Consider the following 17,136-nt stretch of genomic DNA (forward strand, 5'->3'; position numbering starts at 1 on the left):
TCTCGGCCAGCTCAGTTGCATCCATTACGCAGCTCAATGAAAGAATGTATATTTCCGGAAAACCAACACGTGCAATCTCTGCCATGAAATATCACATACAACAGAGTTCTGTCCATTAACTCTTTCACCCCTACAGGCCGGTATACCGGCTTACGATCGCCGAGTCCTTTCACCCCGACAGGCCGGTATAGCGGCTTGTTACACCTGTTCATATTTGGCGCCGAGTGACGCGGTGTTATTATAATTAGCTGAAATCTCGCGCGACCATAAACACTCAGTAATGGCTGCGCCCATGTTTTTCCGAGTTTGCTAATAGTTTTTCAAAGTTTTTATCATTGTTTTGGTCATATTTAACCATGGATTCGTGTGAACAAGATTCACGTGTTGGAAGTAATGGCGGAGATTCGGATGATGAGTTTTCAGACGATGAAATGTGGGACAATATGGATTTTGGCGAGTTTGATTTGATCGAGATTGGTGAGCGAGAACGAGAGATAATACAACAGGCCAACATGGAAGACAGCGATGCCGACGATGACTTGCAGGATGACTTGCCACTGTTTTACCATGCACCTGCATTTACCTGGACAGGTGAGCCATATCTGGTGAGGTGCCGATCAACTTTTACAACAAATCCGGGCCCCGTGAAAATGTTTGATATAAACACAAAGGCCATTGATTATTTTTCCTTGTTTTATTCAAATACAATCTTTGAAAAAATTGTAGATTTTACAAACATGAATGCCACCAGAAAAAGAATGACAGATCCCGGAAACAACAAAGGAGTGTGGTATAATGTGACAGTTCAGGAAATGAAAGCCTATTATGGCGTACTGATTTTGATGGACATAGTAACTTGTGACAGAGATGAATTGTACTGGTACCAAGGTACAGAATATCCCTTTATCCGGACTGAAATTCCTAAAATATTTTCAAGAGACAGATTCATGCAAATACGCAGGTACCTGCACTTTTCGGATGACGCCACAGTAAATCACAATGATAAACTGTTTAAATTTCGCTACATGATCGACAACTTGCGTCATGCCTTCAAAGCAAATTATGTTCCACATGAACATATTTCGGTGGATGAAGCTATGATTCCATTCAAAGGAAGGCTAAGTTTCAAACAATATATGAAAGATAAACCTGTTAAATTTGGATTGAAAATGTGGGTCCTGGCCGATGGAGTTACCGCTTACTGTCACAATTTTGATGTGTATGTTGGTAGATTTACGAAAGGTGTCAACAAGTATTTTGGTCTGAGTGGTCAAGTTGTGATAGCACTGACAGAACATCTTCAAAATGAAGGAAGAACTGTGTACACAGATAACTTCTATACAAGTCCAATTCTCGCTCATTACCTGGAATCAAAGGGGATTTACATCTGCGGCACAGTGAGATGTCACAGGAAAGGTTTTCCTGTGGAATTGGTTAAATCAAAGGCCGAAGAAAACCGACAACCCCGAGGCCACATGGAATGGCGACAGAGTGGTTCACTAATCGCCCACAGTTGGAAAGACAATCGTACTGTGTACTACCTTAGTACCGGTCTCATACCTGAACAGGAAGGACTGACAACAACAAGAAAAAAGAAAGATGGCACCAGAGTGGAATTCCCCTGCCCCCCAGCCTCGTCGCAGTACCAGAAATATATGGGTGGTGTCGACCGAATGGACCAGATGACGAGACTGAATAAACAGAAGAAGACAATGCGATGGTATAGGAGAGGCGAGCGCAAACTGCTTGAAATATCAACATACAACGCTTACATCATAGAGGGACACACCATCGACCACGATCTACCTGGGAAGAGACGGCGAGACCTGTTATCTTTCAAGCTGGACTTGGCGCATCAACTCATTGAAGGTTTCCAAGGACGACAAAGAGCTGTGCTGGGTCGACCAAGAAGTGATGCATCAAACGCACTGATTCGACTAGATGGGAAAAATCATCTACCTGTGCCAGGTGAAGGTACAAATCACCTGTGTTATGTGTGTAACTTGAAGCATAAAGTTTATAACAATGCAAATCCTGGAGTGCACTACTCAGAAAATCCCCACAAACAGAGAAAGACCTCCATGAAATGTGACAAATGTGATGTGTACTTGTGTTGCAACCCCAAAAACACCTGTTTTAAAGATTTCCACACCCAAGTACACCTGTAGAGTACTGGAACTCTTCATGTAAATAATTGTGTTAACTGTAAATAATTATGTGTGTATATATTTTGTGTGCAAAACTGTTATTTTCTGTGTTGAAAAAGACTGATGAACAGTATAAATATTCTTTGGAACTTTGGAAATGTTCAGAACCTGTAATTAACCTGAGCATCCTGTAAACTGTAAGTACAACTTTAAAACTATGTTTGAAATGCTGTTTAACTAGGCACAATTTATTAATCAACATTGTATTTGTTTTTACACTTTTTCTCTATTTAATTTGTGAATATATGAATGATATGCAAAATTTACCTGTATTTACCTGTTTATTACCTGCTGGGTTATATTATTTCAAAATATTATTTAATATTTTAACAGGCTAGCCTTTCTCCTTTCTGAAAATGTATAGTTTGTAACCAAAATTACTGACAATTTAATCAATTTTAACCCTTATCCAGTTTGACTCAAAATGTGCTATTTAAACTCAGTGTGCAGGGAAATAACACACATCACATACTTAGTGGTGAAAGAGTTAAGCACACATGTAGGGAAAAGACTGAATGGAAATCAAGGGCAAAACAAATATGTATACAGTCAAACAAATGGTGGGTTTTTCACATCAACAAAAATACAGAGCCCGCAGATGCAAAAGGTAGGCCCATAGTCTTTCACCAAGGCCAGTCGATATGTAACAACTTTAATGAAGACAAATGTACACATTTTTATGCAGATTTCTACATATTTGTACTATCTGAAGGAGAAATCACTCAAGTTATACCCGTTATAAAGACCGAAACAATGACTTGGTGTTGCTAGATTACAAGCAATTCCTTCACCTGTCATCATTGATAAATTGGAGGAATTATTACGTAATCATCCAGACCAGGGAATGGTGCAGACACTCTTTAACAGGGTTCAGGGCAGGTTTCATCACCGGGATTGAAAGTCCCCCTGTTACGGCCAAAATATGCAGGAATCTACAGTCCACACAAGGTGAACAGAATGGTTTAGTGGTGAATGAACTCATAACAAAAGAAGTGAATAATGGTTACTTAGTTGGACCTTTCACAAAAAGTCCTTTTCCAAACCATAGAATTATTCCTATTGTCTTGTAGAAGGAAAATATTCTAAGAAAAAGCACCGGATTGTTCAGTACTGCATGATTTTCATAACCCTAACCTAACCCATTAGGAAGCCGCATACCCTATATTAACTGCAGTTCCATTCAGCACACATATTGTAAATATTCAACTTCATACAGCCATACCCAAAATGTTCTTTCTGGCAGAAACACTAGAGTACATGTAGACATGTCTGATAGTAGTGGTATGTACTCAGGTATAATTAGCCTCAAAAGGATTCATACTCGGTCTGGACATTCTTGAAAAGTATTTATGGTATATCCATTTTCCAGGTTTAAAAAAAAACTGCACATGAATTACATTTCACGAGACAGATTACGATACAGCTAATTAAGCAGTGAAAACCCCATCCAGGCCAACTTAAACTTAACAAATACAGGCTTTCAAGCAAGATTTTGTGAAAAATAAGGGCTTTTTTTAGGGCAACATTCTTAAAAAATAAGGGCTATTTTTCGGACTTTTTTGACAAAAATAAGGACTGAAATTCAATAATCAATATAAAAGAAAAACATTCTGTACTCACCTCCAGGGAGAACATAAATACAAAAGCTAATTACCAACTCAGAAGATCATGCCAATGGTCATCAACAGCGATATTCAGCATATCAATACAACCAGATTAAAGTAATCTGATATGGTGCAAATCCATGCTGAATATGATGCTGATAACCACCAAGATGTCTTCTGAGAAATATATTAATTCAACATATTCATTATCTGAAAGTATACTAAGGCTAGATTTAATTAATTCCAACACTTATTTTATGTTGCATTTATAAAAAAAATTCAAAATTTGAAAGCAATGTGAATATTATTTAACACCAAGATGTACATGCATGTAATTGTATTGAAAAAACTACAAGCTACACTGTTTTTATAATCAAAGTTTGTTTTGCTTAAGAACACCACTAGAGCACATTGATTTATTAATCATCGGCTACTGGATATCAAACATTTGGTCATTTTGACATATAGTTTTAGAGAGAAAATCTGCTACATTTTTTTCCATTAGTAGAAAGGGATCTTTTATATGCAGATTTAACTGACACTTTTTCTTGCCTCCATGTAACTCTTCTCAGGGTTATACAGTGAAACCTGTCTAAACCGCATCATGTCGGAGACCTAATATTTATCCGATTTAAACTAGATTCGGTGTTTAGAGGGTCGTGTTTTAGAATTTAGAACATTTGGGACCATGAATCGTGGCCAGTTTTGACAGGATTCCAATATGTTCAGGGTTTGGTTCGGACAGGTTTTTACTGTACATATATAATTAGACGAAGTCGGCTGACACACAGTGATATACAGTAATCCTATAATGAACCAAAGATCTTGGTCCTTTACAGTTCATTATAAAATTAAAATTTAAATAAACAGATTACATGTCATTGACAAAAGAATAAACATGCACAGATACTTTTGTAAAGTGTTAGCATTTTTTAAAACTATAATGATCAACAAATAAATAATTGGATGGCAATATGCCCAATATCCACCAGTCCACCCACATAACAGTAATAATAATACTGACTAACATGTACTTTTAACATATTGGATCAACTTGTCATTGGTATTTTGATCAGGACTGGAACTTGTAAATGGGGAATTAACTTTTTATTTTTACTGGTGTTAGCGCCTTTTTATTACTGACGTCTGATTTACAGATTACGTCACATCATAGTTGAAACATTACACAAGATTTCTGCAGAGTATGATTCTTAATGTTAAGTGAATCCATAAAAGGTGGATTGATTAATACATTTGAGAAATTGTAGTTATGGCTTTAAGGGACAGTCCATAAATGTCAATGGTTTTCATAATCCTAACAATGTTAGGATTGGATTTGACCCCCTCCCCCCCTCCCCTAATCCTAACATAAAAACATTGATATAATGTGTACGAAACATTGACCTTCGATGGACCGATGTTTTACCTGAAAAGCAATCCGAACATGGCTTTTACCCCCTCTCCCCCTTCCGAACATTGTTCGGATTGTGAAGCACATCGATATTTATGGACCGTCCCTAATTAAAAACTATTTTTGTAAAAAATAAAAGAAAGTATGTAATAAATACAGAAGTTCACATACGCTGTTTTTGCTTCTTATTTATTGCACTCATTTATTTTGTGCAAGAACATACCACTCAACCACTACACCGTCTCATGGTATATATACTCTTGCACAAGATAAACTTGTGCAATAAATAGGAAGCGAAAACTATGTGAAGTTCTGTATATGTATTCCATGAGGATCTCTTGCATGAAAAATACCAATCTTACACATGTTTATGCGGGCACAGGATAAAAACATTCATCAAACACAGGTCAATGGATGATCATACTACATACATGTACATATATATGCAAAAGTATTTTCTCCATAAAAAAATTAAATAAATAAATATTTGTATATGAACAGTTATAAAATTGTTAAGTTTAAGAAGGTATCTTCACTTAAACTAAACCATTAATATCACACAATGCAGGGCTCGAATTTAACTATGACCATGCAGCAAATTGCTGTAATGCCCTATTCATGTACTCCTATGCCTTCAATAGTTCCACAGCCAAACTGGCCATGCATAATTGTTTTTTGCATGTTAATCATCATACTCGAACAAGATTCATGAAACTTTTTACACTTATTTATTTTGAATGTGTGCTCTCGTGTTATGCTGAAACACATGTTGAAGTTTGCCTTGTTGCCCTGCCTTCTGGTCGTAATGGTTCCCATAAATCTCCATCAGTTTAGGCCAAATGGTCTTGCCCTCTTATTTGCCAAATTCGAGGCCTGAAATTCTATTAGAGCCAAAAAATGCTATCTCCATTTTTTTTTTTTAATTTGACATGTAATATGGGGTTTTTTTTGGTTTTTAATTTGACATGTAACATGTATATATATATTTTTAATTTGACAAAAATTTAGCATCTCAAGATATTTTTCTGCCCCTAAAATAAAATGTGAAATAGAATATTCAGAAGTAAGCTTAGATAATTTAATATAAGACAGAATAGCACCTTTAGAGTAATCTTTGTGCATTTAACTCAATCCTGAACAGCTTTTAGACAGCCGATCTTTGTGCCCATATCAACATGTTAGAACCTTCATTAAATCCAAAAATAAAGATATATCCTCTAGTTTTGTGAAGGGAATTTCTACTGCCACTTTAGTTAGTTTGCTGTGTCATGTTGCCGACATCTTGCAAGCAGTGATCCAATGTCAGAAGAGCCTGAATCCTGTAAAAGTGACATCTCTGATGGGTTAACAACAATCACGTCCATACAACTGGGTGGCAGTTTGGGGCTGTATTCATGTGGTGTGGGTGTCGTATTGATCACCTGAGAACTACTAGGCATATTGATCACTTGAGAGTTACAGTCAATATTCTCAAAGAACTTGGAAAGTTTGTCCCCAGTATTAATGCAAGTAACATTACCCGAGGGATCAACAATCTTGAAATATTTAACATTCTTATCACAGGATATGCTTTTTATCTCTAAGACATCACCTTCTGCTCTCTGCTCAGCATGAGTTAACTGTTGATAAACAGTTCCAGAAGGAGAACATTCAATTTCAGTATTATCAACACTTTCTTTAGCTGTATTATTATGTATGTTAGACCTTTCACAAAATGATGTATTTTTAACTGACATTTCCCCAACAGGTATACTTTTCTTACAATCATACGAATGGAACTTCCTACGTTTTTTCATGCTTGATAAAAACCTGCTAATTTTACGTTTGGAAACAATTTCTTCATCCATTTCGTTGTTGGGGTCACTTGAAAGCACATCCAAAATGTCGGCCGAGTTGGTCATTCCAGTTGAATACAGGATGATAGCGTCCCGCCTGTCCTCGGACAGACGCTGTACGTGTGGAGGTGGAGGTTCCCACGAAACTCCAGACTGATCAGGGACGTGGGAGCCAGTGAGGTGCACTCGCCATTCAGTCAGGTCGCTAAGATACAGCTTCAGATTGACCATGAAACTACAGTTGTGTCGATCCTGTCGGTGACTCTTTCCTCCACAGCCTGATATAAAATACAAATTATACATTTAAATTTATTGAATTTACAGTGCACCGTGAAATATGTTACTATATATGAAGAGTTTTGAAGAAAAAAAAAAAACCAATAAATTCATTTTAGTAATTTGTTGCAAAAGAGGGGTTTTTTTGTTATGCTTTCTATGTAATGTAAATAAAGGACAGAGTTTCAGAAAATGAGTATGTAAATCAGAACATTATGCCTTGAACTGAGTAATGATTGTAGCCTTGAACTGAGTAATGATTGTAGAAGTTGATTTGTGGATAAAATGGCCTTTATCGATTTTTGCACCTGAACTCTTCATATATCAAATGACATGAATAAATTACAAATGGTCAGTTGCATCATGTTATCGAATTATGGCAATAGTTTATGGACTCTTTCTCAAAATTCTGCCAATGCATTTCACTTTGCATAAACGTTTATGATCATATAAATTACTGTACGTCTTAAGGTTAATGCACAAATGAAAAATGGGTCCTGAAAATGGTCATTTGCACAATTTTCAGAAGGCCTGTATTACACAACTAGAAGACAAACCATTCATGATACAAGAAATTCAAACTATTACTGACCAGCATTGCATGATCCGTATACCCCACAGCGTCGTAAGCAGTTGCCATGTCCCGGACACCACACGTACCAGTTGACAACATACATGTCTCTCATCTTCTTTCTTTCCAGCTGTGACTTCTTCTTTCTTCCTGCGTCCGTGTATTCAAACGAGTCATCGAACCGATTCCGTTCGTGGATGTGTCTTCCTCTCTTCCAGCTGCCCGTGTCGACAGCATGGTCTTGTCGCTTTAGGGCCACCAACTCCCGCTTCAGGTCCCGCTTTCCCTTGTTTAAGTAGATGCCACGGATCAACGGATGTGTCTTCAAGAAATCCTTAAGAGCAGTACCGACCGGCACATAAATGACCTCCCCCTGACAAGAACTCTTGTGGATGTTGGCCTTCAAAATCGGGCTGGATGTATTCAACTTAACCACTTTATCTATCACTGGTGAAATCATTCTGCTCTTCGAATCAGAGTCAACATTGTCAGGACTGTCATCAAAGTTATAAATGTCTTTACCATTCTCTTGTGATTGAGCTGCATGCAAAATGGCATCCACATTTTCCATTGTCACTGTGTTCTCTGGTCTCACCACCGACACCGTGCTCACTTGATCAGTTGGCTTTGTGGCACTTACTGACATCATATTGTCTGACATATTTTCATTTTTGTCACGTGTTACTGACACGATATCACCTGGCAGAACAGCACTACTGTCACTTATCATTGACACTGTATTAACCGGCACATTATCGTTTCCTTCATTACCAACTGACATTATACCGATTGGCATCGCTGTATTTCTTTCACTCATCATTGACACTGTACTCGCTGGCACATTTATTATGTTTCTTTCACACATCATGGTATTGACGGGCACATTCGGGTTTCCTTCATTCATCATTAAAATCGTATGGTCTGGTACGGCCGTATGCATGACACCGTGATCAGATATATCCACACTTTCATCATCACCAGGATGATCATCAAATGAATCCACATCAACAACACTGCTTCCATCCTGTCCACTGCTACAAACTATCTGGTCATCATTCTTCACAATGATGTACTGCTGCATCTGACTGGATGAATCGGTGACAAAATAAAACTTACTGAAGTCGGATATATCGGACATTCTGGTTGGCTGCGTACCAATCATACAACCTTCAACGTGACCTGGATCAGCAGAACTTCTAATGTCTGAATCATTGCTGATATCGTCGTGTGTTGTTGGAGGAAGTAGTACCGTTTTAGTGGGAAGACGTATTGACACTGGTTCTCTCAGAGCACCGTTATGGTGTTGTGAATTGCTATCTAGTGGTAGGCCGGAGGTTTCGACACATCGTTTCATGAGATCTTGTCCCTGGTTGAGCTGTGATGAGGTCATGTTGGTGGCACTCACCGATTCAAACTGCACACAGGTAAATGGAGGAGAGTCAGTCTTTCATAAAACTTGTATCGATATTCAAACCTGTCTATAAACCACCCATAATCCTTCATTAACAAGTGGTCTTTAATTACAGAATGGACTACATAAAACTTATTAAAGGAACATCTGAAGTGCCTTGTAAGTGATCAAAATTTAAAGCCACCATTGAATATTCGAGTGCAGTTGGATTTTTTTACACACAGGTCAGTAGAACTATAAGCAATTATAATACAACATCAAAGATCAAGTGTCTGTTATATACAAGTGATTGTAAATCAAAGTGTCTTATCAACAAGATGAACTGCTATGTGTTCTAGATGATGATAATACATTGTTTTAATATTCTGGACAAATTAGTTGGTTAACAGCAAAGCTTGCGTCCTCATCCTACATGTAAAACATCAATTACGAATAACAAAATATAATGAAAAACAAAAATCAAGCACAACTACAGTTATAATAAATTTGTGATTTTTGCCATCAAAGGATTCAAATACCTTGATGCAACAAAACATGATGTAGATAAGGCAATGTAGCCAAACAAACTCTAAGCACGGTGCATCAGAGGAATACACTTAAACTGGTCCTATTTATGGATGACTTTGTTCTGTATAACAACTAAAATAAATTAACAAAAAAAAGTGAAATCCATGAAAAAACACGAACATAAGTTTTTATCGAAATTAATTTAGTATATGTTTATATACATTGAATTTAGTTTTTTAGTAATTTAATTTTTTTTTATACCACACTCAAACACAGCATCAAAAAGGCTGCAAATCCCTTCATAATTTGTCAATAATACAGTACAACATATGTACGTTCATATATACATGTACAGGCAAGTATATTCCAAAGCAATGTTTCAGCATTCAAATAAAAATTGAATTTACTGTTTTACAAAAATCTGAAATCAGATACGCTGACAAATCACATCCATGTATACAAAAAACCACAAACAAAACAAAAATCAAAAACAAAGAGTTTCCAGCATTAAATATTTATCACAGAAGATCCCTACCTGCACATCACCAGTGTTCTCTGGACTGTGAGAATGTGATCCATGGTTGGAGTGTTTCATTCTGTGCACATTGTGAGAATGAGCCACACCGTGAGACTGCAGTGCATCATGGGTAACCTTCACATGGGCAGATGCATCCTTTAATAAGTCCACAGCGTGGGGAATACCTGGTACAGCCAGTCTGAAGCATTCCTTTAAATAGAAAGAAAGAAATGTTTTATTTAACGACACACTCAACAAATTTATTTACGGTTATATGGCGTCAGACATATGGTTATGGACCACACAGATATTGAGAGGAAACCCGCTGTCGCCACTTTATGAGCTACTCTTTCCGATTAGCAGCAAGGGATCTTTTATATGCACCATCCCACAGACCGGGTAGTACATACCACCGCCTTTGACATACCAGTCGTAGTACACTGGCTGGAACGAGAAATAGCCCAATGGGCCTCCTTTACATAGACAAAACATCATTATCAGTACAATGACTTTGATACTATCAGAGTAAACACTGATCAGAAAATGTTTTGGGAACTTTCCACCATACTACAGTGGAAACTGGCAAAACTGGACCCTGATTATCCCGGATTCCTGTCTACATCGGCCATAATGTTTGGTCCCGAATTTACATGTATATAGCCTGTGCTTTAAAATCCTTTAAAAACCGAATCCTGTGTACTACGGATACCGGATCGATGTTCCTCCCCAAAAGCTTAATTTCTTTGTTAAATAACCTTGACAAACCGTAATAACAACAAACTCAGCTCACCACCTGGCCGGAAATAGCATGACCCTATTTCTCCCGTTACGCAACACTGCGATCTCAGACCAGACATTCTGGCTTTGGGGCTAATTAGATCTTGATTGGTGTTATTTGTATCGGTCGGTATTGTCCGACTCTATCGCACCTCAGAAGCTTAATCGCATTTTAGATCTTCACTAAGTGCACAACCTCAAAACGCACCCTGGATTCGTTTTTTATTAAACAGTGACGATGACACTGAAGCTATCATGCATATCTGTGCTTTAAAAATAAATTTACATTAAAATGTTTGTTATTTGTGTGTTTTTTATAGATAGATATATATTAAATTATTACTGGAAATTCTATTAAAGTTATTACTCGGAATACATCGGGCACTTTTCAAGGTGTAAACGAAATTAGCCGAGATGTTCAGATTCTTTCCGATGTAACTGAAGGGAAGTAACTCTAACGTGTTATGAGTTTCTAATTTTTTTTCACAAAAGTGAATCTTCTGAAAACCGGATCCTGTCGAAACCAGACATATTCAAAGGTACCGTGGTGATCCGGTTTTGCCAGTTTCCACTGTACATTAGAATTGGTTGGGATGTTTTTTTGGGTTTTTTTAAATGTCAGCACATATGGATAATATATCCCCAAAATACAAATTTGAAATAATGCTCTCAAAAATAATTTTAGTGATAACAATTAAGAATGAAACTGACCTCTGACCCTTTTGTACTTCCTGGAAGATTTATGATCAATGTTTTCCCTCGTATTCCACAAGTCAATCTGAAATCATAGAAGAAATATGTAAATTATGTTTATTGTGAATATACATTGTATCATATTTAGCAAACAGGGCTTCTAGATTATGGTAGCCCCACTCCCATGGCTAGTGATATCCAGTGTTGGGCTAGTAAATAACTACTATTGCCATGCCCGACGGCTAGTGAAAAAAAGTTGTTAAATGCCGCATTTAAATCTATTTTGTAAATATGAATATCCTGCCCCAACCCCAACCCTTAGTGTTTTTAATCTCTATCTCCCTCTTTAGGTAACATATCCAATTATTACTATTAGTAAAATTGTATAAAGTAGGACTAGTCAATTTTCAATCATGGCTAGTCAATTTTTAAAATCACTGATCCCATAGCTAGTGGATTTTGTAAAAATTCTATAAGCCCTGGTGAAAGAAAAATGTATGAGCTACCAACTAATGAGCTATGAGAAATTATGAATTATCTGAAGAGGTTTTACAACATTAATTCACAAGGGCCAGATAAATTAGTAACTCTTCATAGCGAGATGGTTATTCACTTTCAACTGTTTTCAGTATAAAAATCCCTTTGCTATCTAAAGCAATTCCATCAGCCATTACGTCACATAACCCTACGTGCATTACATGACATAATAATTATAGGATATTAAACCAGCTTCCATTTCATAACATGTTTATATCCCAAGTGAAATATTTTCAATTGTCACTCACTAAAGCTTGTGACAATGAACATTACTTCACGAGGGACATAAACACGATACAAAATGATAGCTAATTTTATATCCTATTTCCTACCCATAATCGATTTTAATTTATATCACTGATCTCTTTTTGTTGAAATTCCAGTAAGGATGTAGTACCTGAACCAATGACATGGAAGTGTTACGTCCTACTTGGAAGTTCTACTGAGATGTATCATTTTGTTATGCATCAAGATATTGTAAACCATATGGATAATAATAAAAGTGACAACATGGTATAACAGCATTTTTTTTATTTATGTCGACCTCTGTAGGTACTGACAGGGTGAGTTCGGCTAACAATCTCAAATATTTCGATAAGTTCCGTTTTAAAGGTACTATAAGATAAATCATGGCTGTTAACAAAAGTAAAATGTTGTGACTGAAATTTCAAGGTACAGGGCATTGGCCTGGTTGGGAATTTAGATGGTGGATGTCAGTGCCATGATTATATCACCATTCAAAATGGTTGTGTTTTACATGACAATTGTAGTCCACTTTAAACATGTATTTCTGCCAACCCAAACCCTGTTGTGTTTTTTTTTATTGGACAAAAACATTAATTTGATGGGTCCTGCAGTGAACCTATATTAATAAAAATAGTCCTATTAGGCTGACATTTGCTGGGGTGTTCTTTCACAAGCTACGGAATTTTTTTTTAAAGTTTGCATTATTACTTGATATTATTTATTTAGGCTTGACCGCCAGCTAATGGGACGGCAAATCAAATATTCAAATACATTTACATCGGGTCGCCGTAGTCTTATTGCAAATTGATTATGGTCATTAAAAATTGGGGTAAAAGCCAATGTCTGATACTGCATTACGCTAACGTTGAATAGTCCTTTGTTGATCTTTGTGTCCATTTAACAATACGCAATGCAAAATCTTGCAGTTTTAATACCCCTCTCGCTCGTGTAACGTTTTGTGACCACGTCATATTTTACTTTGGGGTCTTTAGTAATACATATATGTTAAAATAAAACTATTTCTCCCAGCAGAACTATTACATTGTAACAGTGTTCAAACTCGCACGTGCTGTTCGTCACATGGTGTGACATCGGGTACGGCCATTACTTCAAAGGGAGTGAGTAGTACATTTAAATTAGGGTGGGTTTTTTCACTTAATTTACAACTACTGTAGTAACGGGGGTTTTTTGGGGGGGGGGGGGGGGGGGGGGGGGGGGGGTAATTACAAAAACCGTACCAAACATGATTTTTTTTTTTTTTTAAAACAATAATAATAAAATATCTGGGAAAAAAAGTATGAAACATATGTACACACCTTTTTACAAAATGAGATCGTCTGCTTAAAATAGCACAGCAAATGGTAGTGCAGGATGCACATTAAGTCAATACTTTTACTTTCTACGTCCGTAAATAGCGGATTGGACGTGTTGCGATAGATCCCAAATATGTGTTAACACAAATGGATGGATTAAAACAAAAAGTTATATTCTTCTACCAAAAATATATTATATCAGACAATGTAGGCATTATTACTAAAAACTACGATACAACAGACTGTATCAAAACAGGATACACCTAATTTGCATATCCAGGTCAGAGTTGTTCGTCACGTGTTCATAATCGATCGGAAAACCAAAACAAAACTTTTTCGATGTCATTTTAAAAAGAAATATACAATTAGCTAAATTTGTAAACATTTTTATGAGTTCAAGTGTCCACGATAAGAGCAACTTTGGGAAACTGTTGGGTTGAAGGGTCTAACTGGGGAAAAGTTTGATATTGGATTGGGAATTTACGTTATGGGAATGGGGCCATTCACCGTCCCCAAATTGTTTAGTAGTTTATACCCTGGGATGGGTCCCTAAAGGGGGTCAGTGGGGCAAAGAAAACGTCCGAAGCGATCGGGTTGACATTACGGAAACCGAAAACGGCCGATGTGATTCTCATTTAAAAAAAAAAAAAAAAAAAACCTGACTGAAAAAATAATTTCCACAATTTCTCTGACGACGGTTATAGTATAACAGGACTTTCAATACCTAGACAGCATGGCCAGAGAGGTGATTTTCAGTGATCCAACAATCATGGCAATTGTGATGCCCAGAGCCTCACGTTCCAGTACAGCTTTTGTAGCCTGTAACAGACATAAGCAAGATTTAGAATTGTAACACACCACAGGCACATCACTACTAAACAGTACTGAACAAAAATAAGTAAACGTGTTCACAAGAATGCATTTTATTTATCAACGGAAAGTAGAATTTACAAACGATAATTATACTTGCTAAATCTGATGTCTGCTTAACAGTATTAATACTAATCATACAGTATTTTTCAAAATTCAAACAGACATGTAATTTATATACTGAAACTAGCACTGGGCAATACTGGTACTAAAATGTAATTAACATGTGATGACCGTGCATGTACTACTCGAATTACCATTCCATCATGATAAAAGATTAGAAATGTTCATTATTTTATATTTGATATTAGACCAAACTAATTATATTACATCTTTGGTTGTTTGAAGAATTTGAAATGTTGTATCTTGGTAATAGAACTTTATAATACTATTAACAGTCCAAAATATTTGCTCACATTAGCTAAGGAAAGAATTCCATATTTTGCACAGGTCAAATATCTTTTTTCCTATTATATCCTAGATACTGATTAAATTTTAGGGTTGTTGGATGTGTGTATGTGGGGGGGTTGTGTGAGGGTTTTTTGTGTGTGTGGTTATGTTGTTTTTTTAATCTGTAAAGAAAGCACTTGTTAAATCTTTGCAGCGTATTAAAATTAACGAAAAGAACAAATTAAGTGTTAAGTGTCAGCTGTTAGAATGAATACCTCTGGAGTAACATCTCTTGGAGAAAACCCAGTCCCTCCAGTTGTTAGAATCAAATCCAATTTCAAGTGATCACTCCACTCTTCCAACTTTCCCTGTTCAATAAAAAAACCCACACTGTATGGTCTCAATTTTTCACACACATACACAATAGTTAGGCTACCTATTTAATGTTTGTATTATTTTTTAAATTAAATATTAATTTAGTGTAAGGCAGATTAATCCTGAAGGGATAGAGGAATTAAAACAAATTCAGTGCCAGATCTCGATACAATATTTACACAATGCAGCAAACTTTTTTTACATTATACATTTAGGTCTTTACACCAGAATGCACATATTCAAACAATGACAAAACAAATAAGAAACAGACATGAAATTGTCTTCATTAAATAAGTTCTTTAACAAAACGTTATAAAATGTAAGACTTCCTCTCTTCACTATTAAAAAATTAACATTTATTAACACTTGTATTATTAAATGCAAAACAAATCTTTTATATTATAATATACATAAGTGTAAATAAGTGTTTTGATACTTACATTCAAACACAGACAGCTGATGTTTTACATGCATGTGCAAGTATAATTAAACTAGTACTAATCCTACAATGTAATGTACATGTTTACCTTAATTTTCTCAAGCTCATCAGGTACAATCTCCTTAGTGACAACATCAGCATGTAATCTACAAAAAATGTAAGATGTTTACAAATGGTTACAACTTTAATTTCTCTATACTTGTACAGGTAAAAAAGGTATCATATGACAAGCATGTAAATAACATGAACAAATTATCCAGGGGGTTCTACATAATCACAGGCAGGGGATAAAAAATCCCATCACCCAACGCCTGTGCCAAGTGGACTTTTCATGCCGGTTAAGTAATTATGTTAACTGCATATGCCCAATGACAAGTGACTAATGTGTCACCTAAAACTTTTTAAAATTTTGTTATTTTTTGTTACAAATCTCGGTAAAACCTTTGGAAAGAGTTCCGATCGTCCGGGCATTTACATAGCTCTAAGGAGAACTCACCCTAATCCTAAATGCTGGAACGATCAGAACTCTTGCCAATGCGTTAACACAGCAAAAATGAAAAAAATGTGTTGAAAAGTTTGTTAACAACTTTAAGAGTTAATCCCCTTTTACTATCGACTAAGATCGGTAATTTTTGCCACTGAACGTTCGACTGAATTTGTACAAGTAATAGGTTTGATAATATTCAAACTTGGAAATAGTGTCCAATACGCTTTACAGCTTATATAAAAATAAAGTATACATGCCTTGTGTGTGCAATAAAAATATTTAATTCTTGCAAACATGGTATATGAGGTGGGATACAGTTTAAAATTGTCATATTCAAATTAAATTAGATGTTAACTTGGTTCCGGAATTTGCTCTTTGCAAATAAACGGGGGCGTAAATGAAGTTTATAGTTTCAGCGGTTGCAAAACGAAGTACTAGTAGGCGTTGGAACTGACGAGTAGGAGTTGGAGGTTTATCGAGAACTACAGACACTCAGTAATGGGGGCAAGCGGGGGAGGAGGGGGCTCTATGGGCCGGAGTCTGTTACCACAGAAATGTGCAATGTAGTCCACCTGTAATGAATATATAGTTGGTGAAATTGTTGGCCCAAGAATAGAACAAGTAAAATCGAGTGGTTTTCCGTTTTAAAAATAAGCTATTTTCCAGTTCA

General features: G+C 36.3%; 1 protein-coding gene across 2 annotated transcripts in view; it reads right to left on the minus strand.

The window, feature by feature from the left end:
- Positions 1-17,136, minus strand: part of LOC121370940 (gephyrin-like) — a 162,554-nt gene that overhangs the window by 112,930 nt on the left and 32,488 nt on the right. Inside the window, exons 3-9 of one of the 2 annotated variants that reach the window (XM_041496488.1) lie at positions 16,068-16,125; positions 15,441-15,533; positions 14,630-14,724; positions 11,828-11,894; positions 10,358-10,549; positions 7,926-9,318; positions 5,267-7,335 (exon numbers count right to left, since the gene is read on the minus strand). In XM_041496488.1, coding sequence (XP_041352422.1) covers positions 6,476-7,335; positions 7,926-9,318; positions 10,358-10,549; positions 11,828-11,894; positions 14,630-14,724; positions 15,441-15,533; positions 16,068-16,125 — 2,758 coding nt within the window. In that variant the 3' untranslated portion in view covers positions 5,267-6,475. Of the gene's footprint in view, positions 1-5,266; positions 7,336-7,925; positions 9,319-10,357; positions 10,550-11,827; positions 11,895-14,629; positions 14,725-15,440; positions 15,534-16,067; positions 16,126-17,136 lie in introns of those variants that run through there. The other variant, XM_041496489.1, reaches the window with a different exon arrangement.

The sequence above is a fragment of the Gigantopelta aegis genome, chromosome 4 (genome assembly GCF_016097555.1).
Source record: "Gigantopelta aegis isolate Gae_Host chromosome 4, Gae_host_genome, whole genome shotgun sequence".
NCBI classification, from domain to species: Eukaryota; Metazoa; Mollusca; class Gastropoda; order Neomphalida; family Peltospiridae; genus Gigantopelta; species Gigantopelta aegis.